The sequence below is a fragment of the Lynx rufus genome, unplaced genomic scaffold (assembly GCF_022079265.1).
Source record: "Lynx rufus isolate CCGP_SWC_20201006 ecotype Redwood Valley unplaced genomic scaffold, mLynRuf1.p SCAF_13, whole genome shotgun sequence".
NCBI classification, from domain to species: domain Eukaryota; kingdom Metazoa; phylum Chordata; class Mammalia; order Carnivora; family Felidae; genus Lynx; species Lynx rufus.
The window spans coordinates 4,568,648-4,592,589 of NW_025814827.1; the positions used below are offsets into that span (position 1 = coordinate 4,568,648).

General features: G+C 44.5%; 1 protein-coding gene and 1 non-coding gene across 3 annotated transcripts in view; both read left to right on the plus strand.

Moving 5' to 3' along the window:
* Positions 1–20,519: 20,519 nt before the first annotated feature.
* Positions 20,520–20,664, plus strand: LOC124509061 (U4 spliceosomal RNA). The gene has a single exon (XR_006961404.1). It is a non-coding gene; the product is annotated as a U4 spliceosomal RNA (small nuclear RNA).
* A 1,319-nt stretch (positions 20,665–21,983) lies between these two features.
* The window catches only part of ADPGK (ADP dependent glucokinase), a 28,902-nt gene continuing 26,943 nt past the window's right edge, over positions 21,984–23,942 (plus strand). For both annotated transcript variants that reach the window (XM_047074836.1, XM_047074837.1), the window contains exon 1: positions 21,984–22,254. In XM_047074836.1, coding sequence (XP_046930792.1) covers positions 22,028–22,254 — 227 coding nt within the window. In that variant the 5' untranslated portion in view covers positions 21,984–22,027. The remainder of the gene's footprint in view (positions 22,255–23,942) is intronic.

Below are 23,942 nucleotides of genomic sequence, written 5' to 3' on the forward strand. Positions count from 1 at the left end.
TATGAAGCCAGAGTCTTCATTTTAACAAGAGCCCCTGATGAATCAAATGCACATTAAAGCTTAAGAAGCACTGCTGTGGCCAGTATTGACTATACTCTGCCTAGCTCTCCTTAAATCCTTTAAATAGTTCTCTGTGCCCTTCTCCCACCTTTCGTCTAGGTGTTTTTATTCCAAGACCTTGCTCTTGTGATCTTTAGACTATCGCCCTTGGGTTACTGCGGTTGCTTTGCCTATACATGCAGACAGCCAGACGAGTCTGAGAATTTATGCCCCTGGACAGCCCACACAATGACTGACTAGTATGGCAGTATGAAAGCTCAGCTCTTTTGCCTCAAGGTGGAAAAAACTTTAAGGTATCATTTTCTCCAGAGCTGTCCGGGATTAGTATGGGACTTGGACTCTGCCTGAAATGTCAACCTTGCTCCACTTGCCCCTCTTCCTGTGCTGCTTCCCCCACTCCTTTTCCAATTTCTCTTAAGGACTCTTCCTTGATAAATCTTCTGCACGTGAACCCTCCTCTAGGATCTGCAACGGGTATCTAAGACAGCATTGCCCTATCACATCCTCGTCACACAGACAGTAGACATTGGCTAACGTATCAGGATAGGATTAGGTGGAGGGGAAAGGAAGGAAAAGGAGATGATGAGTATAGACAACTCTCTTGAAAAGCTTTGTGACAGAGAGGAACTAAAAAATAATGCTGTAATTGGAGAGATATGGAAGTTGTGTTAATTATATTTCTATATATGTAACCATTATTCCAAAACTTAGCAGCTTAAAACAACAAACATTTGTTATCTCACACAGTTTCAGAGAGTCAGGAATTCCTCAGGGTGGTCCCACTCAGAGTCCATTATGAGACTGCAGTCATTATGTCGACCAGGGCTGCAGCCTCATCCGAAGGTTTGGTGAGGGCTGAAGGACCTGCTTCCAAACTCATTCACGTGGCTGCTGGCCAGTGGCTTCAATTCCTCTCCACTTGGGCCCCTCCATAGAGTTGCTTATGGCATTGCTTCCCCTAGGGGAGTGATGAGAGAGACAGGTATTTGTAAATGCACAGCACGGCTTGGCAAGGACACACGGTTAACAGCTGGCAAAAATCCTTAACTCTTAGGAGGAGGATGGAGGAGCATAGAGGAGCATAGGACTGTAGGGATGGTGAATACAGACTTCCACTTTATATATTTCTGAATTCCTTTTGTAATCTTAAAACATTAAAGGAGAAAGCTTAAGTGAATCACCAGTAGCTTGCAATGCATATAACTAAGCCTATTGCAAAAATATCTACAAGAAGGAGAAATGAAAAGGAGAGAAAATTTGAACTGAGTCATAAAAAATATGTAAGTGGTAAAAAAAAATACAGATAATTTTAGAGGCATGTATCTGTCTTATGTAGGATTGCTGGAAGTGTGTAATAAGCTCTGGAATTGCTGCTGACCCCAGGTGGGTGGGAGTTCCTACCTCCACTAAGAAAGCCCAGAGCATTCTGGGAACCTTCTTTCCCTTTCCATTTGCTCTGCCCACCATAGTGGGACAACAACTCTGACCGGCTCTACATGGCCCTCTTTCACCAGCTGCCTATCTGGGGCCTGACAATAGTCTTTCTGGTCTGATCTTAATGAACATCTCAAAATCAGTTATCTCCTGCTTCCTACAACATGCATGACCATTTGCTGTGGATGCAGCATCCTGACTCCTCCAGCAGAGACAAGTGAAACAATTCATCCCCAGGTTCTAGCATCAGCCCCTAAGAGGAAGGACAGGGGAGCAGATTTCTTAACCCCAGAAATGCACCCGCCATGTGCAGGTGGCCCTGCCAGAGAAGTAGCCGTATCCTCCCAGTTCAAGGGGCAAATGAGCCTGACTCCCTCTCCCAACAGTCTCTGGAGCTGGAGAGGTCCTGGCTGTGTCAAATGCAACATCACACTCTCAGCACTGCCCTTGGCTCAGAAGCCTCTGCTCTAAGTATGTCTTTCAAGGTCCCTCATCATAAACCGATGGGGGTGACTCAGGGAGAAGCAGGGGCTGCAGAGGCTTGTGGAGATGGAGAAACCTTGGGGATCTGCACATGCGTCGGGACAACGAGAGAACAGAGGACTTGATGGCCTAACACGAGAGCCGCATGACAGAGGGGGAAGTACTGAAACCAAGGCGGAAAAAGACAGTGGGGTAGGATTCAGGCTGGTGGTTTCTGGTACCTTCTTAGAGGCCAGAGGGGTCCCTACCCCAGCTTCTGGGACTTTGAGCAGCACAGTAAGAAGTGTGGTCTGTGGACTAGTGCCAGTCCACAAATGGTCTGTTACTGGAGTCTTAATGAGTTACACACAGAAACTGAGAGTAATTTTATATCTGTCGAACCTTTAAAACTTTAGCTTTGTATTTTGTATGGATTTTTTAAAATTCATTTTTCTAGTGATTTGTTTTTATTGGATTCGTACAAAAGAAGTGGTCTGGATTGGATCGGAAAATTGAAAACCGATCGTGCACCACAGCAAATTTGTGAAGTCCTCCCATAGAAGGTCCCACATATCATGAATACTCCAAAAATAAATTAAGGAGCACGCAGGATCTGTTGCTCAGCACTGGCTTAATGCAGCCTGCAGCCTAAACACCGGCTCCAGTGACGACACCGTTCAGGCCCTAGTGAAACACCATTCCTGGTCTTTTGCCCCACGCCCTCAACACAAAAAGCAACTGTTGTCTGAATGTCACAAAGGTTTCTGAGCTGTGCTTCTGCCAACAGTGGAGACAGACACAGCTTCAGAGTAAGAGGAAGGTTTGAGTGGCAGAAGCACTTAAGTAAGAAAAAAGACAAATTAATTAACTTGTCAAATCCTTTTTCTCAGATAGCATGAATGCAATAGTTTCTTAGAGAGTGGAGTAGCATTTCCCAGTAGGGTACACGTCCATTTTCATGCTTCTCTGTGTGCTCCAATTCATGGTCCAGAGCGTACTCACAAATTAGTGTGGTATTGACAGGTGCGTATGGTGGCTGAGGAACATCTTGCCATATTAACACTTTACCTCTGTATAAACATAAATATGGATATAGCGTGTGTAACTAATTCTTCACATCACAGCATCAATCTGGATATTACTTTAAGACCTGGTGAAATTTACAGTATAGGAGGTAGAAATTTATATTGTGAAATTTAAATATTTTGTGAGATTTGGGGCAATCGTGATCAATTTACCTTATGGAACTCCATTAACACATTGGAACAGGCTATGTACAATTCATGATTCATTTCCAAATTTAAATGCTGGTTTTAAGATTTTTTTTTTTTTTGGTGACAATATCCCACTTCTTTCTGAAGCTTTCTCTAAATAGAAATTAATTTTTTTAATTACCTAAGAATTATGACTCAGAAAAGATAATCTAATTTGGCCTCATCATCAAAGAACATAAATGGTGCAAAAATCTTGATTGTAACAATGTTGCAATAAGGAAGGCAAGAAAAATTAAGTTAATAAACGGATACATAATAATTTGTGAATTACGTGGATCTTGATTTTATTGCTCATTTACACATCAGCAGCCAATCAACAGAATATCAAAATATGTTCAAAAATAATTAAATTCTATCTCCTTTACTGCTTTGCCTACTTTTATTTATATAAAAATCATAATGTTACATTAAAAAATGTTTTCTTTTTTTTTTTATCTCACGAGGGCATGTTTTTTAAGGCAGGAGGATAAAATATTTTTACCTAAGAGTTTATTGGCTTGGCTAATAACTTTAAATATTGACACACCGACTATGTGGGCCTCCATTTAGGGTAGAGGTCTGTTTAGAGCTGCCTTCCTAAGGTAAGCCAGGGCCCGCCCCCCGACAGCTTGCTGGAGTTTAGCAAGTTTCCCCCACGTTTAAAAAAAATTTTTTTTAACATTTATTTATTATTGAGAGACAGAGCGTGAGCAGGGAAGGGCAGACAGAATCTGAAGCGGCTCCAGGCTCTGAGCTGTCAGCAGAGAGCCCGACGTGGGGCTCGAACTCACACACCGTCGTGATATAATGACCTGAGCCGAAGTCGGACGCTTAACCGACTGAGCCACCCAGGCGCCCCTCCCCCACATTTTAATTCACTTAAGACAGAGAGCCTCAGGTGGATGGAGATGTGGCTTGACCACAAACATCAGAAGGGAGACATGGTTTTTAGAAATAATTATTTGCAATTGATCCCTTCAATTAGTAGGAAATTTTTGCCTGACTTTGGCTTTAAAAAGCCACCGTAGGTGTGACTGGCAGTGAATGTAAGAGCCACCCTCGTGGTCCTCCTTTGTTGGTGTCCCTTCTTGATCCTGAAGGCCCTGCCAAGAGGGGCTGTAGGAATGCCTCTGTCCCAGGTGATCACTTCTCCAAATTCTGCTATGTAATCAGTGCTGCTGGCTACGGGCAGGAGGAACAGGGCTTCTAATCGTCCACAACTGCCTCCCAGTCCAGTGCCCCAGGTGGAGACATCCTGTGGACTGAAAAGATTGCAGCTTACCCCAGGCCTCTGGACTACGAGCCCTAAGGGAGAGCACAGTCATTTACACCATTTCCTGCTGAGAAGCATTTGCTTTGTTTCCGGGCTGAGTGTCTGTGTGCGCACGTGTGTGTGTATCTGCACGCACACGCATCATGCATGCACCTCTACGATCAATGCTGCAATAAACACCCTTGTACACGAGCCTTTAGGTAGATGCTTTTATTTCTCTGGAATAGATTCCCAGGAGTGGGATTGCAAGGTCAAAGGGCATATGTATTTTTAATTTTAATGGATTTTTCCAGATTGATTTCCAAAATGGCTGTAATAATTTACATCCCCACCAGCAATGATTAAGAGCACACTTTTTCCCCCACATAAAATAGATGTAGAAGCTCTTTTTAATTTTTCCAGCCTGGAGGGTGCAAACTGGTATCTTATTATTACTTTAATTTACATTCTCCTGAATTCTAATGAATTTGAGCATCTTTCTATACAGTTGGATATTTTCCTTCTCTGAATTGCCTATTCATATCATTTTGTCTACTTCTCTATTGGGTTGTTTATCTTATCAATTGATAGCTCTTTGCATATTACAGCTTTTAACCTTTGTCTATCATCTGCATTGCAAATATTTTTTTTGCCAAATCTATTGTTGTCTTTTGACATTGCTTGAAGTATCTTTTGCCATAAAAATGCTTCCATATATATATGGAAACATCTATCACTTAGATCTCCAAAATTTCCAACTTTGGTTGAGAAGGTCTACAACCTTAGTTTATAAGAGACCTATCTGCCAAAATTTTTTATTGAAGTATAACATACTTATGAAATAGTGCCTACATTTTTATGGATCCATGATTTTTCATAAAGGTGAGCAACACACTCATGTAGCCAGGACCCAGACCAAGAAACATAACATCTCCAGCATCCTAAGAGCTCCTTTGTGTCTCCTTCCAGTCACTCCCCTTCCAAAAAATTAACCTCTACCCTGACCTCTAACATCATAGGTTAATGTTTAAACTTTATTCAAATGAATCATCCGTATGTACCCATTTGTGTCTAGCTTCAACTCATATTATGTTTGTGAGATTCATTCATGTAATTCATTCATTCTCATTGCTCTGCTGTATTCCTTTATATAAGTATACCACACTTTATTTGTTTTACTGGGTTTTTTTTGTTTCACTGTTTTTTATTTTTATTTTTTATTTTTTTTCTTCAACGTTTATTTATTTTTGGGACAGAGAGAGACAGAGCATGAACGGGGGAGGGGCAGAGAGAGAGGGAGACACAGAATCGGAAACAGGCTCCAGGCTCTGAGCCATCAGCCCAGAGCCCGACGCGGGGCTCGAACTCACGGACCGCGAGATCGTGACCTGGCTGAAGTCGGACGCCCAACCGACTGCGCCACCCAGGCGCCCCTGTTTCACTATTTTTTAAATTTGTTTTGGGCATGTGGTTTGCTTCCAATTTGGGGCTATTACAAATACTGGTGCTATGAACATCCTCGCACATATTTTTGGTGAATTTATGTCTGTATTTCTGTTATATGGAATTTATGTCCGTATTTCTGTTGTATATTTACCCAAGAGCATAATTTTGGGGACACAGGGTATGTGTATGCTCAGGTTTGTAGACACTGCCAGTTTTCCAAAGTGGATGTACCAATTACACTCACATCATAACGTAAGAAACATCTAGTTGCTCTATATCCACCCAGTACTTGGCAGCATCTGACTTTTTCACCAGCCATTCTAGTGGGTATATGATAGTATTGCATCATGATTTGTCTTGCCAAATTTTTTAATATTTTATTTTTTACATTTTAAGCCCTTAGCCCATCTGGAATTTTATTTTTTTATATGATACAGTAGGAGTCCACTTTGACTCTCTCTGTTCCAGACAATAGGCAGATATGTCAGATTAGATAATACATCCTTTGCCCTGATAACGCCTTGAGGTATAAGTAGTCATTTGCCAGGTGGAAGAGTGGAGTGGGGCGAGCACTCCAGGCTGATGGAGCCATGTGAACAAAGGCACAAGGCATGAAGGAGCATAGATGTGGTTAAAATTAAAAGTGAAAGTGCCTGGCTGGCTCAGTCAGTAGAGCATGCGACTCTTGATCCCAAAGTTGTAAGTTCAAGCCCCATGTTGGGTGTAGAGATTACTTAAAAACACAATCTTCAAAAAAAGTGTATAGCAGCGAGTGACACAGGAGGGTAGGCAGAGCCAGATCTTACCATTCTCGCACAAGTACATGGGTACAAGGTTGCTGTTGAATGGGCACACCAAAGGAAGAATGACCCTCTCGACTCTGATGTTTGGGGATGTTCTTTGAGATGTTCATTCTGAAAAGTGTGATTCTCAAACTCTTACTTTCAGGGGGATGTTGACTGAGGTACTTATTAAGATCCATTACATATATTATTTAATTTAATCCTCACAATAACGTCACAAGGTGGCCACCATTAACCTCGATTTATAGATGAGGGCATGAGGCTCAGAGAAATCAAGTGACTGGCCCTCAACCACACAGCTACTAAGTGGCAGAGCTCAGTTTGGAACCCAGGTCCGTCTCCTTCCTGAGTTCCTTCTCTTTCTCCCAGATCCACTGCTGGTGCTGCCAGTGAATCAAGCTTCCAGCCACTTCCTAAACAATGGAGCAGGTTACAAAGCAGAGACTTATCGTTACTTCAGCCTCGGCCAACAGAACCTGCTGGTGGCTGTTTTCTCTTCCCCAGTCATGCTGAGTGGTGGTTTCTTGAGAAACAGAGTCACTGTTCCAGGCAGCAATGGCCTCTTCTGCTGAAAGGTTTGCAGAGTCAGACCAGGGTGGCTACTTTGGGGCCCATGGACAAGTTCATGGGTCTGTGGAGAGGAAGGGAGTAGCACCCCAGCAAAAGCAGATAGGGCAAGAGAGACAGAGTACGAGGTTGCTACTGTCCTCAGTCCTTTTCTCATTAGCAGTGCTAGAAGGTCCAGCTGCTCTTCTTCTCCAACTGGGAGAGACCTCTGTGTCCCACATGAATCCCCTGGAAACCTGTGCCATTGTGAGCTCTCTGCTCCCCCTGCAGCCAAGGAGACATGAACACTCACCGGCATGGACACACAGGCACTCAAACATCTTGCACACAGACACACAGAGGGAACACACAAGCTCCACACTGACATAGAGCACAAACACCCACTTCCATAGAATCTGCCTCCTGGAATGTGAGATCCTGGGGAACCAAGCTAACTCAAGAGTTTCCAAATTATGCCATGTGACTTATTCTGCAGAGGAAGGTCACATAAACAGTGAAGCAATTTCTCATCAAGGGGAAGATTTTTAACTGCTAGAGATAATTGTAGAAAAGTACACTGAAATGATGAGGGGCCATTTCCCTCTATCAGATCGACAAAGATTTAAAAGTCTGATAATACCCACTCTTGGTGGAGATGTAAAGATACGCCATTTGGCTGGGAAAAAATAAATGATTACAACTTTGGGGGAAGGTAACTTGGCAATATATATCAAAATGTTTAAATGCACCTGTCCTTCAACGCAGTGATTCCACCCCTAAAATTTTATAGATCAATAGATAGATATAGATATATCAGGGCACCTGGGTGGCTCAGTTGGTTAAGTGTCCGACTTCGGCCCAGGTCATGATCTCATGGTTCGTGAGTTCGAGCCCCGCGTCGGGCTCTGTGCTGACAGCTCAGAGCCTGGAGCCTGCTTTGGAGTCTGTGTGCCCCTCTCTCTCTGCCCCTCCCCTGCTCATGCCCTGTCTCTCTCTATCTCAAAAATAATAAAAATTTTTAAAAAATTAAAAAAAAAGATATAGATGTATCAGCACACAAAAATACTGATTAAGGAAGCTCATGGAAGCATTTGTTTATAATACCAAAAAACTGGAAACAACTAAAAAATATCCATTAATAGAAAGCAGGCCAAATAAGTTGAAGGTAACTATACCATGGAATACTACTAAGCCACTTAAAATGATTAGGTGGGCCTCTATGTCCACAGTATATTTTTAATTGAAAAAAAAAAAAGAAAGTACAGAAGAGCAAATTGTTTTTATCTCATCTGTGTTTTAAAAACCACGTTTGTACACGTGAAGAGGGTGTCTTCTGAGGTATGCAAAAATGTTTCATAGTAGGTAGCTCTGGAATTGAAAGGAGAGAGGGAAAAGGGAGAAGAGAAGGAAGACTAATTTTTATTTAGTGACCTTCTGTATTTCCCCACAATTTTACAATGAGCATGTATTAACTGTATAGTAAATGATTTTAACTGAGATTTAAAATGTATATATATACATGGCACAAAAACAGACACTAAGATCAATGGAACAGAATAGAGAACACAGAAATGGACCCAGAAACATATGGCCAGCTAATCTTTGACAAAGCAGGAAAGAATATCCAGTGGAATAAAGACAGTCTCTTCAGCAACTGGTGCTGGGAAAACTGGACAGCGACATGCAGAAGAATGAACCTGGACCACTTTCTTACATCATACACAAAAATAAAATGGATAAAAGACCTGAATGTAAGACAGGAAGTCATCAAAATCCTTAAGGAGAAAGCAGGCAAAAACCTCTTTGACCTTGGCCTCAGCAACTTCTTACTCAACACGTCTCCAGAGGCAAGGGAAACCAAAGCAAAAATGAACTATTGGGACCTCACCAAAATAAAAACCTTCTGCACAGCAAAGGAAACAATCAGCAAAACTAAAAGGCAACGGACAGAATGGGAGAAGATATTTACAAACGACATATCAGATAAAGGGTTAATATCCAAAATCTATAAAGAATTTATCAAACTCAACACCCAAAAAACAAATAACCCAGTGAAGAAATGGGCAAAAGACATGAATAGACACTTCTCCAAAGAAGACATCCAGATGGCCAACCGACACATGAAAAAATGCTCAACATCACTCATCATCCAGGAAATACAAATCAAAACCACAATGAGATACCGCCTCACACCTGTCAGAATGGCTAACATTAATAACTCAGGCAACAACAGATGTTGGCGAGGATGCGGAGAAAGAGGATCTCTTTTGTGTTGCTGGTGGGAATGCAAACTGGTGCAGCCACTCTGGAAAACAGTATGGAGGTTCCTCAAAAAACTAAAAATAGAACTACCCTACGACCCAGCAATTGCACTACTAGGTATTTATCCAAGGGATACAGGTATGCTGTTTTGAAGGGGCACACGCACCCCAATGTTTATAGCAGCACTGTCAGCAATAGCCAAAGTATGGAAAGAGCCCAAATGTCCATCGATGGATGAATGGATAAAGAAGATGTGGTATATATATACACAATGGAGTATCACTCGGCAATCATAAAGAATGAAGTCTTGCCATTTTGCAACTACGTGGTTGGAACTAGAGGGTATTATGCTAAGCAAAATTAGAGAAAGACAAATATCATACGACTTCACTCATATGAGGACTTTAAGAGACAAAACAGATGAATATAAGAAAAGGGAAGCAAAAATAATATAAAAACAGGGAGGTGACAAAACATGAGACTTAAATATAGAGAACAAACAGGGTTGCTGGAGGGGTTGTGGGTGGGGGGATGGGCTAAATGGGTAAGGGGCACTAAGGAATCTACTCCTGAAATCACTGTTGCACCATTTGCAAATTAACTTTAATGTAAATTATAAAAAATAAATTCTAGAAAGTAAAATATATATATATATGTATATATACACATATATACATAAACACACACACACACACACACACGGATTTCCTGCAAGATTTCACTTAGAAAAAGAGTTGCACTACTAAAAACTTTGGAAAATCTTTATGCAACCCAACCCTATTGTACAAATTGCCAGGAAAAAGTGTGAGAGATTTTTGAAATGGGGGTGGGGGAGGGGGAAATGCCCTATTGAATACTGGGCTAGTGTGCCCTTCCAGGCTACCATCTCATTGTCTTTGAGTCTATAAATTGTAGAAAACTGAAAATAATACAAATGATTCATGTTCATCGCAATGCAAATAAATTTTGTCCGGTGGAGGTGTAATTGATCCCCCGCCCCAGGGAAGGAGCCAATTTTGTATCAATTAACAAATTCGTTTCATTATTCCTGATTGATGGTATGTGTGTCCGGCCTTTGTATTGTCCTTTGAACTGATTTTTCAACATATTATTCTCTCACTAACTAAGGAGTTAAAATCTGACACATGGTCATTTCATACTTTTATGAGAGATTTTCCATTTAAACAATTATCTTTTACCAAAGTGGCAATGAAGACCAGTTAAGGAAGAGATTTGCCCAAGGTTAGATGCCTATGGTTGCGAATATAGTATTAATCCCCAGCCCTCAGATTTCTTGGCTATTTTACCTATATCCTCAAGTAACAAGGATTAGAATCTTTTCCAGTTCCACTTGAATACTTACTCCATACATTGAGTTAATTTAGAAGATGCTTTCTCACAGTACGTGTACAGTCACACAGGCACAAACACGCAGCCGACATGCTGCACAAACTCCCACAAAGACGCACAACGATTCCTCCCACCCCACCCCCCCAACACACACGCACAACTGGCACGCCCCAATTGGGACCTTTAGCAAATTGGCTAAAGGGTGGGAGGTGCAGCATAGCCCCTTCCGAGGACCTTTGCGCTCCGCGGGGAGAAGAGGTGGCTCCTTCGCTTCTAACGATGGGCCCGAGGCGAGTGGCGCTTGCGTGCGGCAATAAGGGGATCGAGTCCCGGTAGGGAAGCAAAGCGCCCATCCCCAGAGACAGCCAAACGCAGGAAGTGGGCCGCACACTCGCGGAAGCAGGCGCCGCCCGGGGCGCCACGCCTTTTGAGCCCTTGGGGAGTCCAGCAAGGCTCCCTGGAGGCGAAGCCTCCCCGCGGAGGTTTGAAAACCCTGGAGCCAAGACTTGGAGCTCAGGACCGCTGGACTGAGCGGGGAGGGGAAAAGCCAAGCGAGGACCTGTTAGGCTGCTGGCGTTTTTGTTGCACGGGAAAAGAAATCCCCCGAGATGAAGACCCAGCGTGGGTCCCGGCGGAACGCCGGGCGGCGCGTTCCTCCCTGGTGGCTCGGCGGCCCCGCCCCCCGCCGCTGCAGCTCGGGTAGTGGGCTCGCGGCGCCCCCTGCAGGCCCGGAGCCGTTCTCCCGGCGTGGCGTGGCTCCCTGGCCCTCGGCCTCCTGCAGGCGCCCGGGCGCTCCCGCAGGCGGGGCTCGGTTTTGTGCACCCTGGAGGCGCCGCATCCACGCGTCTCCATCACCAAGGGAGTCCATCTCCGTTCCGCAGATGAGGAAATCAAGGTTCAAAGACAGAGCCTGTGCCACGCAGGGACAAGAGGTGACTCCTTCCATAGGCCCACCCTCATTCGTGCTCTCTTCTCTTGGGGACACCTCCCTTTGCCCTAGAGGGCTTAGATGGGACCACAGACTCAACGGCTTGCTGTGCACGCTACGCGCGCGCTCTACCCCAGGTTCCTCGGAGCCAGAACAGTCGTCTGGCGCGTACTTCCTGAAGCTGGCTGGGTGGGCTGCCGTGTAGACAGGAGTGCGTGTGGCATGGGGTTACTCCAGGGAAGCCTGAGAACTGCATCGGGCGTGCCCTTGGCTGTAGCCTTTCCACTTGTGTGACTGTCCTTAAGGAGACAAGTAAAGAAACAGAGATTTTGCGATGAGCATGTTCATCTCTCATTGTTTGTAATAGCCAAAACTTGTGAACAGCCTCTCTACCCATAGGTTAAATAGTCTATGCAGCCATGAAAAATCATGTTAGATAAAAAATGTTGGTGATATATCCAAATGTTCAACTGTATTGTTTTTAGAAAGTTACCAGACAACATATATAATAATAAAATAACATTTCTGTGAAGATGTGTCTGTGTGCACACATTTAAAAAAATCTGAAAGATGTACACCAAAAAACTAACATTGACCAGTAGGATCAAGGGTGATTTTTTTTTTCTGAAGTTTACTTATTTTGAGAGAGAGAGAGAGAGAGAGAGAGAGAGAGAGAGAGAGAAAGCGTGCATTCACAAGCTGGGGAGGGGCAGAGAGAGAGGGAGAGAGAATCCCACACAGGCTCTGCTGAGCATGCAGAGATCCCATGACCCTGAGACCATGACCTGAACCAAAATCAGGGGTCGGAGGCTTAACCAACTTAGCCACTCAGGCGCCCAAAGGGTGATTTTTAAAACACTTCTATCTTTCTGTATTTTCTAAATGATACGTACACACTGATCATGTCTTGTTTTTATGGTGTTGTTTTTTTTTTTTTTAAGCAGAAAAGGCCCAGTGTTCACTTATCCACCCCAGAAAGGACAGAGCAGCTTAAAAAGTTGGCTCAAGGCAGTAGGAAAGGGGATTTATTGGGGCTTTTCTTTTCCCTAACCCCACAGGAATCATGCTTCTGAAGAATAGGACAGTGATGATACATTTTCCAAAGTGCTGATTATAACACAAAGTTTGCAACATGACCCAACTGACGGATCATACATTTGGCTACAGATCAGAAGCTCTGGAAGAAAGATTGCTACTGGGTACTCACATTGTAATGGATAAAGTAACCGACTGATGTGCCAGATTTTTGTTCCAGAAAGTTCACAGACGTAAGTTATGTCGTTCCTTTCTTGTACTAGCTTCATGCAAATTGACTGGAGCCCATAAAGCAACACCTGAAATCCACAGCTCCATCGAAGAGGCAGGGGATTTATCTACTCCAACCGGGATTTGCAGCTCTAGGCTGTGCATGGCGAGTAGGTGAAGCCATCATGTTGACAGATTCAGCTGTGACTGGGAACAGCGATGACAAAGTAGGCTGTCAGAAAGGAGCATGTCCTCCAGACTCTCCCAGGCAAGGAGACAACATGGAAAACTCTGTTAGGCTTTTTCCTTTCGAAACTTGGCAAAGCAGAATTTGCTGAAAAGTAAGCAGTGCTGTCTGTTTTTAATTTCATTTCTCAAGAAAATCCAGCTAACTTTCATCATGATTTCATAAGCTTGTGTCTTTTTGGAAATTAACTTTTTAATATAGCTTAACTAAAAATATGTAGATTTGGGGCATAAAAGTAAAATCTGTTTCTTGGAATAGTTTTTCAGTGAAGTGCTATCCACTTTTTATTTTAAAAGTTGTTCTCTATTGTTCTAAATGATAAATAGTGCCAAAAAAAACTAAAAAAAAACCAAACAAACAAAAAATCATGCATTACAGTTTCAACATCAGAACTGACTTGTTTAAAGAAATCAATTTGCAATAAATGGTGATGAACTCTAATGCCTCTTTAAAAAAAGATTTAGAAATAAATGCTAGAAGTATTAATTCATTTTTAAAAAAAACATAAGCATGAATGGGGATGGGGGAAATTAGTTGCCTGCTCTTTCTAGGAAGTAGGGAAGTCCATGCTGGGACTTGTAAGCCCTGCCACTGCTGCTGGGGCCAGTGACCCCAAGGGCTGACCACTTGGGATGTTAGCTGTCACTGGCCTGGGCACTGTGGTCGGAGTCTATGGTGTGAACAAGGACTACTGCTATAGAAGAACATAGAGATAACCAGCTTCATTCTGCCCTGCTTCCTGTCTCAGAATTTTTTTAAAACAGGGTGTCTTTATAAATCAGAGATTCACATCTCAGCACCCAATATCCCCACCACCACTACTACAAACTGTGCAGTTTAGGGCATGCCACTTTATCTTTCCCAACCCAGTTTTTCATCTGTAAAATAGAGAGAACAATATCCATGTTATGCAGTTGCTGGGAGATTTAGTATTTTATTATTCAACAATGATTTGTTGATGCCAGGCTGTATTCTAGTCACTGACTAGGAACAGACAAGGTCTCTGTTTTCACGGAATTCATATTCTAATAGGGTGAGATCACAATACAGAAATTAATAAACAAATGAGAAAAAATCAGCTGTTAGTAAGTTCTAGGCAGAAAATAATAGAGGGAGAGGTGGTAGAGACCCACCAGCTGATGAGATTATATTGTTTGGTCAGAGCAGGCTGTATTTGAGCAGACATATTAGTGACAGAAAGTACCCAGGCATGCAAAGATCGAGGAGGAGAAACTGGGTAAAGGGTGCAGGGAAACTCTGAACTATTTTTGCAACTTCCTGTGAATATGTAACTATTGCAAAATAAAAAGACTTTTCTAAAAAGCAACTATTGATACACACTGTAGCCTAAATGAATCAAAACAGTTATGCTGAGTGAAAGAAACCAGATCAAAAAGAGTACATACTACATGATTTAATTTATATCATATTCTGGGAAGTGTAAACTGATCTAGAGTGACAGAAAGCCAGTTATTGATTGCTTGGGTACAGAGGAGACAGGGGGGATGTTTGGGAAGGAAGGATTACAAAGGGACATGAGGAGTCTTTTGGGGGTGATTCATATATTTATTATCTTGATTGTAGTGATGGTCTCGGGTGTGTATGGTAAACTTACCAAGTCATACCCTATAAATATTATACAGTTATTGTATGTCAACCTTACCTCTATAGAGGTATTAAGAAATATTATGTGGCTAGAAATAAGTCATGCTAAAGATGTGCAAAGCCTCTATACTAAAGTTGAATATGTTACTGTGAAACATTTAGGTGGATCTAAATATGAAGAGACCTACCATAGTCTTATATTGGACAACTCAGTTCTGTAAAGATGGCAATCCTCCCCAAACCGAAACGGATCAAAATCCTAACTGGTTTGTTTGTATTTGATAAGTCAGTTTGAAAATGTATATGGGAATGGAAAAAGGCCAAGGATAGCCAAGATGCTCTTGAAAAATAAGGTAGATAGGGCACCTGGGTGGCTTAGTCGGTTGAGCATCTGACTTCAGCTCAGATCATGAGCTCGCAGTTAGTGAGTTCAAGTCCCACCTCAGGCTTGCTGCTGTCAGCCTGTCAGTGCAGAGCCTGCTTCAGATCCTCTGTTCCCCTCTCTCGCTGCCCCTCCCCCACTTGCGCGTGCATGCGTGTGTGTGTGTGTGTGTGTGTGTGTGTGTGTGTCTGTGCTCTCTCTCTCTCAAAAAATAAACCATTTTTTTTTATTTTTTAAAAAAAAATTTTTTTTTCAACGTTTATTTATTTTTGGGACAGAGAGAGACAGAGCATGAACGGGGGAGGGGCAGAGAGAGAGGGAGACACAGAATCGGAAACAGGCTCCAGGCTCGGAGCCGTCAGCCCAGAGCCTGACGCGGGGCTCGAACTCGCGGTCCGCAACATCGTGACCTGGCTGAAGTCGGACGCTTAACCGACTGCGCCACCCAGGGGCCCCAAACCATTTTTTTTTAAAAGAAAGAAAAATAAGATACAAAGAACCTACATTATCAGATATCAAGATAATGAGGTGCTGTACAAGGATGAATAAATAGATCCATGAAAGAGAATAAAGAGCCCCTAAAACCAGTCCAAACATATCTGGACACTTGATATTGGACAGAGATAGGAATGCAGGTCATTGAGAAATGGCTAGTAAAATACACCGGGTCAACTGAGTATCTATAAGGATTCCTCCCGTGATACACAAAAATCAACTCCAAAGTGGATTAACTCCCTAAACATGAAATGCAAAATCATACAGCTCTGAGAAGTATAAAGCTTCTCTAGTATAGTATTGGAGGATAGTATAGGAGAAGATCTTCATGACCCTGGGTAGGGAAAGACTTTTTTTTTTTTTTTAAGCAAGTAACACAAAGCACTAATGATAATGGAAGAGGCAGCAAGAAAAGGGAACAAGTTACTAACAGCATTAAAATTAAGAACTTTATTCACTAAAGGTATTATAAGGAGAATGAAAACACAAGGGACAGGGGCAGAAGACAAAATATTTGCAACTAACAAAAATGTTGTCAAGACCACAATGAGACACCACCACACATCTTACAGAATGGCAAAGCTTTAAGAACCTGTTGGTGTGTATTGTGGAGCAACAGCCAGTCTCATATGCTGTGAGTTGGTGAGTGAGCTGGCATACCATTTTGGAAGGATGTCTGACATTATCTAGTAAAGTTGAGGACAGGTGTTTCATATGACCCAGAAATTTCACTCTTGGTGACCCTCTTTGACACCCTGATGAAACTTAACATGCATGTGTATCAGCAGTATGTACATAGCAATGTTGTGCGGAACAGTAAAAACTTGGGGAAATTCCAAGTGTTCTACTTACCATAAACTGGGCAAATAAATTATAGTATTTTTATTCAATGGAATATTACATAGATGCTGAACAACCAAAAAATAGAAAAGGCCACTGCACAGTGATCTATGTGGAGATGACTGTCCTCTTTATAGTGAGAAAATGGCAGACCAGCAGGGCTGAGAAGAAAATGAAATAGACTTCTCAGGAACCAATTGTAGCAATGGGAGGGAATGTTCTGTCATGTAGCAACATGTAGCAGACACTGTGCTAGGCTCTTTTAAGATATGTCTACCTCTCACAACCATTTGGTATGGTAGGAATTATTTTGCAGGCAAGGAAACTGAGGGTCAGAAAGGTTAAATGACTTGCCTGAGATGCACAGAGACTGGGTGGCAGAAATAGAGATTTAAAAACAGGCATCAAATCCCACATTCCTTCCACTGGAGTAGAGGTGTTGATTGCCTTGCAACGGCCATGTGCCAACTCTCCTTTCTTTCAGAACCCCGATTTTATCATGGCGCACCCTCCCCTCTATGCCATCACTCTACAGATGGCAGGGCAAAAGACGGAGCAAGCCTGGGCCCCCGGCCGCTCCAGAGCAGCCCAGACATGCCATACCACTTGGATGTTTTTGCTTCCTTTTATTTTCTCCTTTATTTATTTTTGGAAAACAACTACTGGACTAAGTGGTCCTAGAATTGTTAGGGTTAGGGTTGCTGGGTGGCTCAGTAGGTTCAGCTCAGGTCATGATCTCATGAGTCGTGGGTTCAAGCCCCACGTCAGGCTCTGTGCTGACAGCTCAGAGCCTGGAGCCTGCTTCGGATTCTGTGTCTCCCTCTCTCTCTGTCCCTTCCCTGCTCACGCTCTGTCTCTCTGTCTCAAAAACAAATAAGCATTAATATGTATAGAATTGTTAGGGTTCTTGAAACAAGAAGGAAATAGAGTTACGGACGCTTGGGTGGCTCAGTTGGTTAAGCATCCAACTCTTGATTTCAGCTCAGGTCATGACCTCATGGTTTATGAGTTCAAGCACTGGGTATCAGCACAGAGCCTGCTTGGGATTCTCCCTGCCCCTCTCCCACTCTCTCTCTGAAAACAAATAAATAAACATTTTTTAAAAAGAGAGGAAATTCTTAAAAACTGAGAACAAACTGAGGGTTGATGGGGGGTGGGAGGGAGGGGAGGGTGGGTGATGGGTATTGAGGAGGGCACCTTTTGGGATGAGCACGGGGTGTTGTATGGAAACCAATTTGACAATAAATTTCATATATTGAAAAAAAATAAAAAAAATAAATGTTAAAAGAATTAAAAATAAATGAATGAATAAATAAATAAATAAATAAATAAATAAATAAATAAATAAATAGAGAGGAAATGCAGTTAAAAGGCAAACTTTCCATTTCCTTCTAAACATACACGGCAAATATTACAGAACCCAGATCTGATGGCTGTATCATCCTCCAGGACCTACAGCAGGGCTGGTTTATACAGCCTGCAAAGGAGCACCAAGCTGGAGGGTCCCTAGTGCGAACAGGCTACAGCAGCCAGTGTGACAGCTATGTTCCAGAAGCATGCCTCACACATTTGCCCTGTGAAGCTCATAGGCCCCTGCCAGATAGAAGCCCAGGCAGCTCTGCCTCTCCCACTTTCCCACGCTCAGCACTTCCTCCTGGCCCAAAGCAGTTAATCCCAAAGCCCAAAGAAATCCAGCGCCACCACACTGTTGCATCCCCACAAACTAAGAAGTTCTCTGCCCTAATCTATGCAGGAGGTCCTATTAATGTCCATGAACTATCATGATTTGCAGCTGACATTCTTGTCACCTGGCTCCTATGCCTTTAACACTCTGCCTTTCCTTGTTCAGCAACCTATCTTCCTAGCTCTTCTAGTGCCCTCCTGATGGCAGATTAGGGAGGAGGGTGTCTGATTGCCCAGGGCTATGGCTGCAGACATAAAACTTTCTCTTTTCAGATCCTAGGATCCTTTATCCCTTCTCTTTTGTCTCCTTAGAGTTTTCTACAATCTTCAAAGCTGAGCTCTCACTCTGGCCTTTGGGTGTGGCCTGTGGTGGTCTGTGTCTCTGGCTTGAGCAAAGGCCTTGACACAGTGTGGACTTCGGAGAGCAGCTTGGATGAAACTCCACAGGCCTGCAACTGTGGAAAAGTGGGTTAGCCCAGCTTACATAAGGACTATTTGGTACCACTTTAGTTTCTGTTCCAGTGTGGGAACAAACTTGCTCCTTAAAACCCCTCTGATCACATGGGTGGTGTTGACTTGTGTTGTTGTCAAAGCCAAAGCTTCAGGCTAATTTGGGAACTGATAGCACTCTGCTAATTCCTTGTAGAAATGTGGGATCTGCACCTTGGCCTTCCAGGTCAGGGTCTTGGGGGGGACACCTGGGGCCTCCATTTGCCTCTGAATTTTCTGGAACCAAATTGCTTTTTTTTCTCATTTCAAGATCCTAAGAGAGAGAGAACCAACTGCAAAAGGCCATGTCTGGAAGCAATTTGAGTGGGGGGAAGGGGTGTCTTGAGGCCTGCCCAGCCCCTTTTTCTTTGTTCAGCCTAGAGAATGGAGCCACGGCTGCCCATTCTGGGCTCTTTTGTATAATTGCCCCCAGAAATCTAACCTCTAGAAAAATTGCTTGCAATGCATTGCAGACTCTCTAAACAGATAAGATTATCAGAATCCAAAATGACTATTTTTCATTAAGGAAATATTTTAAGCGGGGTCGTAGCACCAAAAATAGCTGAATGCTCACCCCTGAGCTCCTGATAAGTGAGAGGGAATTTAAGGCCACTGTGATTGTACAGGTGACCAGAAGTCACATCAGACTCTGCCACGACTGGCAAATGTAACTGGTATTCTTCCTATAGCTCCTGCTGTTCTCAGTTGGAACTGAGGTCCACACTCTGGGCTCTTTGTCCAGCCCTGCCATCACCCACAACACAAACCTACACTGAGCGACCAACCAGCAAGAGCCCCAGAGCAGCCTCAACAATGGGCAGATGGCTGCAGCCCACAGAGTACCGGCACCCCATGTGGACTTTTACATGAGAAATAAATCTCCATTTTATTCAAGCTGCTGTAGTTTTGTTTCTGTGGCTAAATCCAAAGTTCTAGTATAATGTATTTTTAAAAAGATTTTTTTAACATTTATTTACTTTAGAGAGAGAGATAGAGAATGAGCAGGGAGGGACAGAGAGAGAGAGAGAGAGAGAGAGAGAGAATCAATCTGAAGAAGATCCAGGCTCTGGGGTGTCAGCACAGAGCTCGACACGGGCTCAAACTCATGAACTGTGAGTTCGTGACCTGAGCAGAAGTCAGATGCTGAGTGGACTGGGCCACCCAGGTGCCCCTAGTATCATGTATTTTAAAGCTGCTAAGAGAGTACAACTTAAATACAAAGAAACAAATGTTGTAACTATGCGAGGTAGTGATGTTAACTAAACTTATTGTAATCATGGTGCAGTATATACATGTATCAAATCATTATGTTGGACACCTTCCTTATACAGTGTTATAACTGACATGTCAATTATATCTTAATACAACTGAGGGGTTAAGGGGGCGGGGGTAGTTCTGGCAAGCCTGGAAAGAAGCAGAAGCATTAGTTTCAAAGTGCTGGCAGTTCAGCAGCTACCTTGGGAGCCAGAAGGTAAGGCCCCAGGCAGCTTTGTTTCCACATGACTCTGGTGTGGAGCATTTCCCTGTATCTCTAGGACTGTCTGCTCCATGGTCCTCCCACAGTTTCCTGAGCGCCCCCAAAACTTCATCTTGGAAATATATTTAACTAACTCTATCTGACCATCAAGCCTATGTGACCTTGCGGGTCCAGAAAAGGAAAAGAAAAACAAACAAACACACCTAGCCACGGACTCTTGACTCTTGGTCCAAATTCTCAGTAGAGAGAAGTGTTCTGTGAGCTTTGTGCAGGGGCAGTATCATAGCCAATGAGGTTTATCTGAGGCAAAATTATTGCTAATTGAGAAGTGTTCTCTGCCATTGGTGGATTCCCTGCTTTTGAGTTAGGTGCTGGTTCAGTCATCTCTGGGATGGTAGGGAAACATGACCACTGTGGGCCATGAGAGGGAATAGTTTCTCTAGGAACTGATTTGACACATCTCAGGAGAGAGAAGAGACAGGCAACTCTAGAGAAGGCAGTTTCGTGGCTCCACGCAAATCTTACTGGCTCCTTGGCTTCTTTCTTTTCCTATAGCAGCCCAAATCTTTTCCTGTGTGAACATCTCCTTTGAAAAGGCTGCTACGATCAGGGATCAGGTGGGCTGGATGGGGTGAGCTAGGAGAAGGTAGATGGCCAGGAGGGGTAAGAGCAGGTGATGTGGGGGTTGGGGAGTGTGGGAGGTGGGGGAATAAACCCTATAGCCCAAGATCAAAGCTAGGGAAATTAAGTTTCGTTGCCAAGTCCAAAGGTCAGAGGCAGAGTGGAAAGTCCAAAGCCAGTCAGGAGAAAAAATGGCAACAAGCCAGGGAAGAAGACTAGGAGGTGCATGGTAGCCACTGAGAAGGAACTGGCAACAAGCCTAGCTTCACTGGTTTCAATGTGGGCTCGTAGAAAGAGGGCCCCAACGAGGAAGACAGGGCCTACCTGGGTTGAAGCCCTACCACCAAGGGAAAAGAAGAGAAACCAGTCTTTCTTAACCCAAGTCCATAACCTCCCTAACACAAGATTGTGTGCCTGTGTGCGTTTTTCTGATATTGTTAAAGGGAACAGCGCCCCCCCCCCCCAGAGGGTTATCTTAAGGCTTGAATGTGATCATCCCTAGAGGAGGAACACTGCTGGCTCTCCTGTCTTGGAATAGGCCTCGAGTGGCCGAAGGCCTCGGCTACCCTCTAAAGGAGCAGAATCCCCTGCCAAGCGCGCCCCAGGGGCTCGCTGCGGCGCTGCTGCCCTCTGAGCTAATTCCCCCCGGGAGGAAGAGGAATTGTTAAATCAGCGGTGGAGGATGGACACACGCGGAGGGATGGCTTAAAAGACGGGGAGTGTAACTGGTGTCCTTCCCGGCAAACGCAGGCGCTGCTCAAGCGGGGACACTGACCGGCTCAAAGATTAACGTGAGGTTGGCCCGCTTCTTCATAATCCGTCTGTTCCCTCGTATTGGAAAAACAAACGTGCCCTCGCCCCTCTGGTTTGGGGTCCGGGATGGAGCTGGGAGGTGGGGAGACGCGCGGGACTTGCCTCCCGGCTCCGCGTTCGGACCTTTGTCCAACCTTCTGCAGGGCCTCGCAACCGCGCCCCCCAGCGCCAGAGTTGGCGCCTGCGGAGAGGCGCGGAGCCCCGCCCCCAGCCCTTCCCCGGGGGCCGCGGCGCACTGGCGTGACGTGGCGCGTGTGGACGTCGGCGCACGCAGAGACGGAAGAGGCGCGGGCCGGGAAAGAAGCTGTCTGGACGCTGCGGCGCCTCGGTCCCCATGGCGCTGTGGCGCGGCTCTGCGTACGCCGGCTTCCTGGCGCTGGCGGTGGGCTGTGTCCTCCTGCTGGAGCCGCAGCTGCCCGGTTCGGCGCTGCGCTCGCTGTGGAGCTCGCTACAGCTGGCGCCCGCGCCCCCGGGACCCGGCTCCCCTGAGGGCCGCTTGGCGGCCGCCTGGGACGCGCTCATTGTACGGCCGGCCCGGCGTTGGCGCCGCGTGGCCGTGGGGTGAGTGCCTGCGGGGCCTGAGTCTCAGGGTCTCTCCAAGGAGGTGCGGGCGCTCCGGGCCTCTTAGGGCCACATTGGCGGAGTTCGGGCGGCTGGGGAGCTGGGAGGTAGAGCCGCGCGGAAACAGGGGTTCCCAGATGTCCCCGGGAGGCCCCTCGGCGCTGGTGTCCACGCTGCCTCCTTGACGAGAAGCGTCAGACGTCTAGGACGAGCCCCGTTCGTCGCTGCTGCAAGGACTCACCAGACTGCTTTTTGCTCTCGGCTAGCCTCTGCATCCTTGTCTCGTCTTGGTAGGACCAGCCTAATAGCTTCTTGCAAATCCCGCGCAGCCTGACACCCTCATGTTCCAGTCTCCTTCATTCCTGTTTCGGCTCGTCTGCCTTTTTGCGGTCAAAGACACCTGGTCTTACGACGCTCATCCTCTTGCTTCTGAACTTCTTGAGTGGCGTGGTCGCTGCCTTTAACTGCTGACTTTATTTCCCTTGTTTTCGCTTCCTGAACGTCCGGGAGACCCCCACTCTACTGAAACTACTCTCTCAAAACTCACTGGTGACTTGTTGATTTTCCAGTTCAACTGCCTTTTTTTTTTTTTAAAGTCTTCACTGCCAACTGTCTGCAGTCTTGCACGCGCTAAAGAGTTTCCCTTTTTGAAACTCTTTTCTTCCCCTGACTTCAGTGACATGGCATATATAAGGTTCTCCCAGCTCACAGCGCCTCCTTTCTTTGTGTTCCTCTCCAAAAAATGTATTTGTTCTCCTCACACAAACTTTAAACCCTGTTTCAGTTCGACTTAAATATCTTGTCTTCACCTTTAAAGCACCATACAAAAGCAGGCCATCTATGAAATTTCTGCTGGTTTTTGTGAGTGCTGGGGGAAGGCTAAGGTAGAGAGCCAAGTTATCCTGAAGGTTAGACAAAATAATCGTGTAATCTAGCATGCCTTCTGCTGTAAAGAGCACTCAAACGTTAGCTAGTTTTTTCGTTTTGTTTTGTTCTTTTAATACCAGTGTATTGTTTCTTCAGATATCCCCTTTTATCTCTTCTTTCAAGTTCAGGCCCTTTCACCAACTTCCTTATCAGCTTCTTAATTGTCCTCCCTGGTTTTATGCACATTCAACAAAAATCATCAACTGCATGGTATGTGTCAGGTCTGTGCTAGGTTCTCATACAGAAATGGGTGAAGCAAGATCCCCGCCTCATTTGTTGAAAAGAGATATATTTATTATTAGTGCTCATGCTGCCATAACAGTATACCACAGACTGAGTGGCTTAAACAACAGAAATTTATTTTCTCAACAGTTCTAGATGCTGATAGTCTCAGATCAAGGTGAGGTGCTGGCAAGATTGGTTTCTAGTGAGTCCTCTCTTTCTGACTTGCAGATGCCCCCTTCTCACCGTGTACCCATGTGGCCTTTTCTCTGTGCATGCACACTCCTGGTGTCTCTTCCTCTTATATGGACTTTAGCCCTGTTAGATTAAATAGTCCCTATCTCCAAAAACAGTCACATTTGTGGTAAATGCTTCAGCATACGAATTGGTGGGGGACAGGGGCACACAGTGCTCTCTGTAACAGTTATCAGAAGTGCTTTGCAGAACTAGGGCTAAAAACCAGGTAGCCTTGTGTCTCAAAGGATTACTAATTCTTCCCAGGATGAGGCTTTGGAAAATGCTCTGAGAAGGTGACGTTA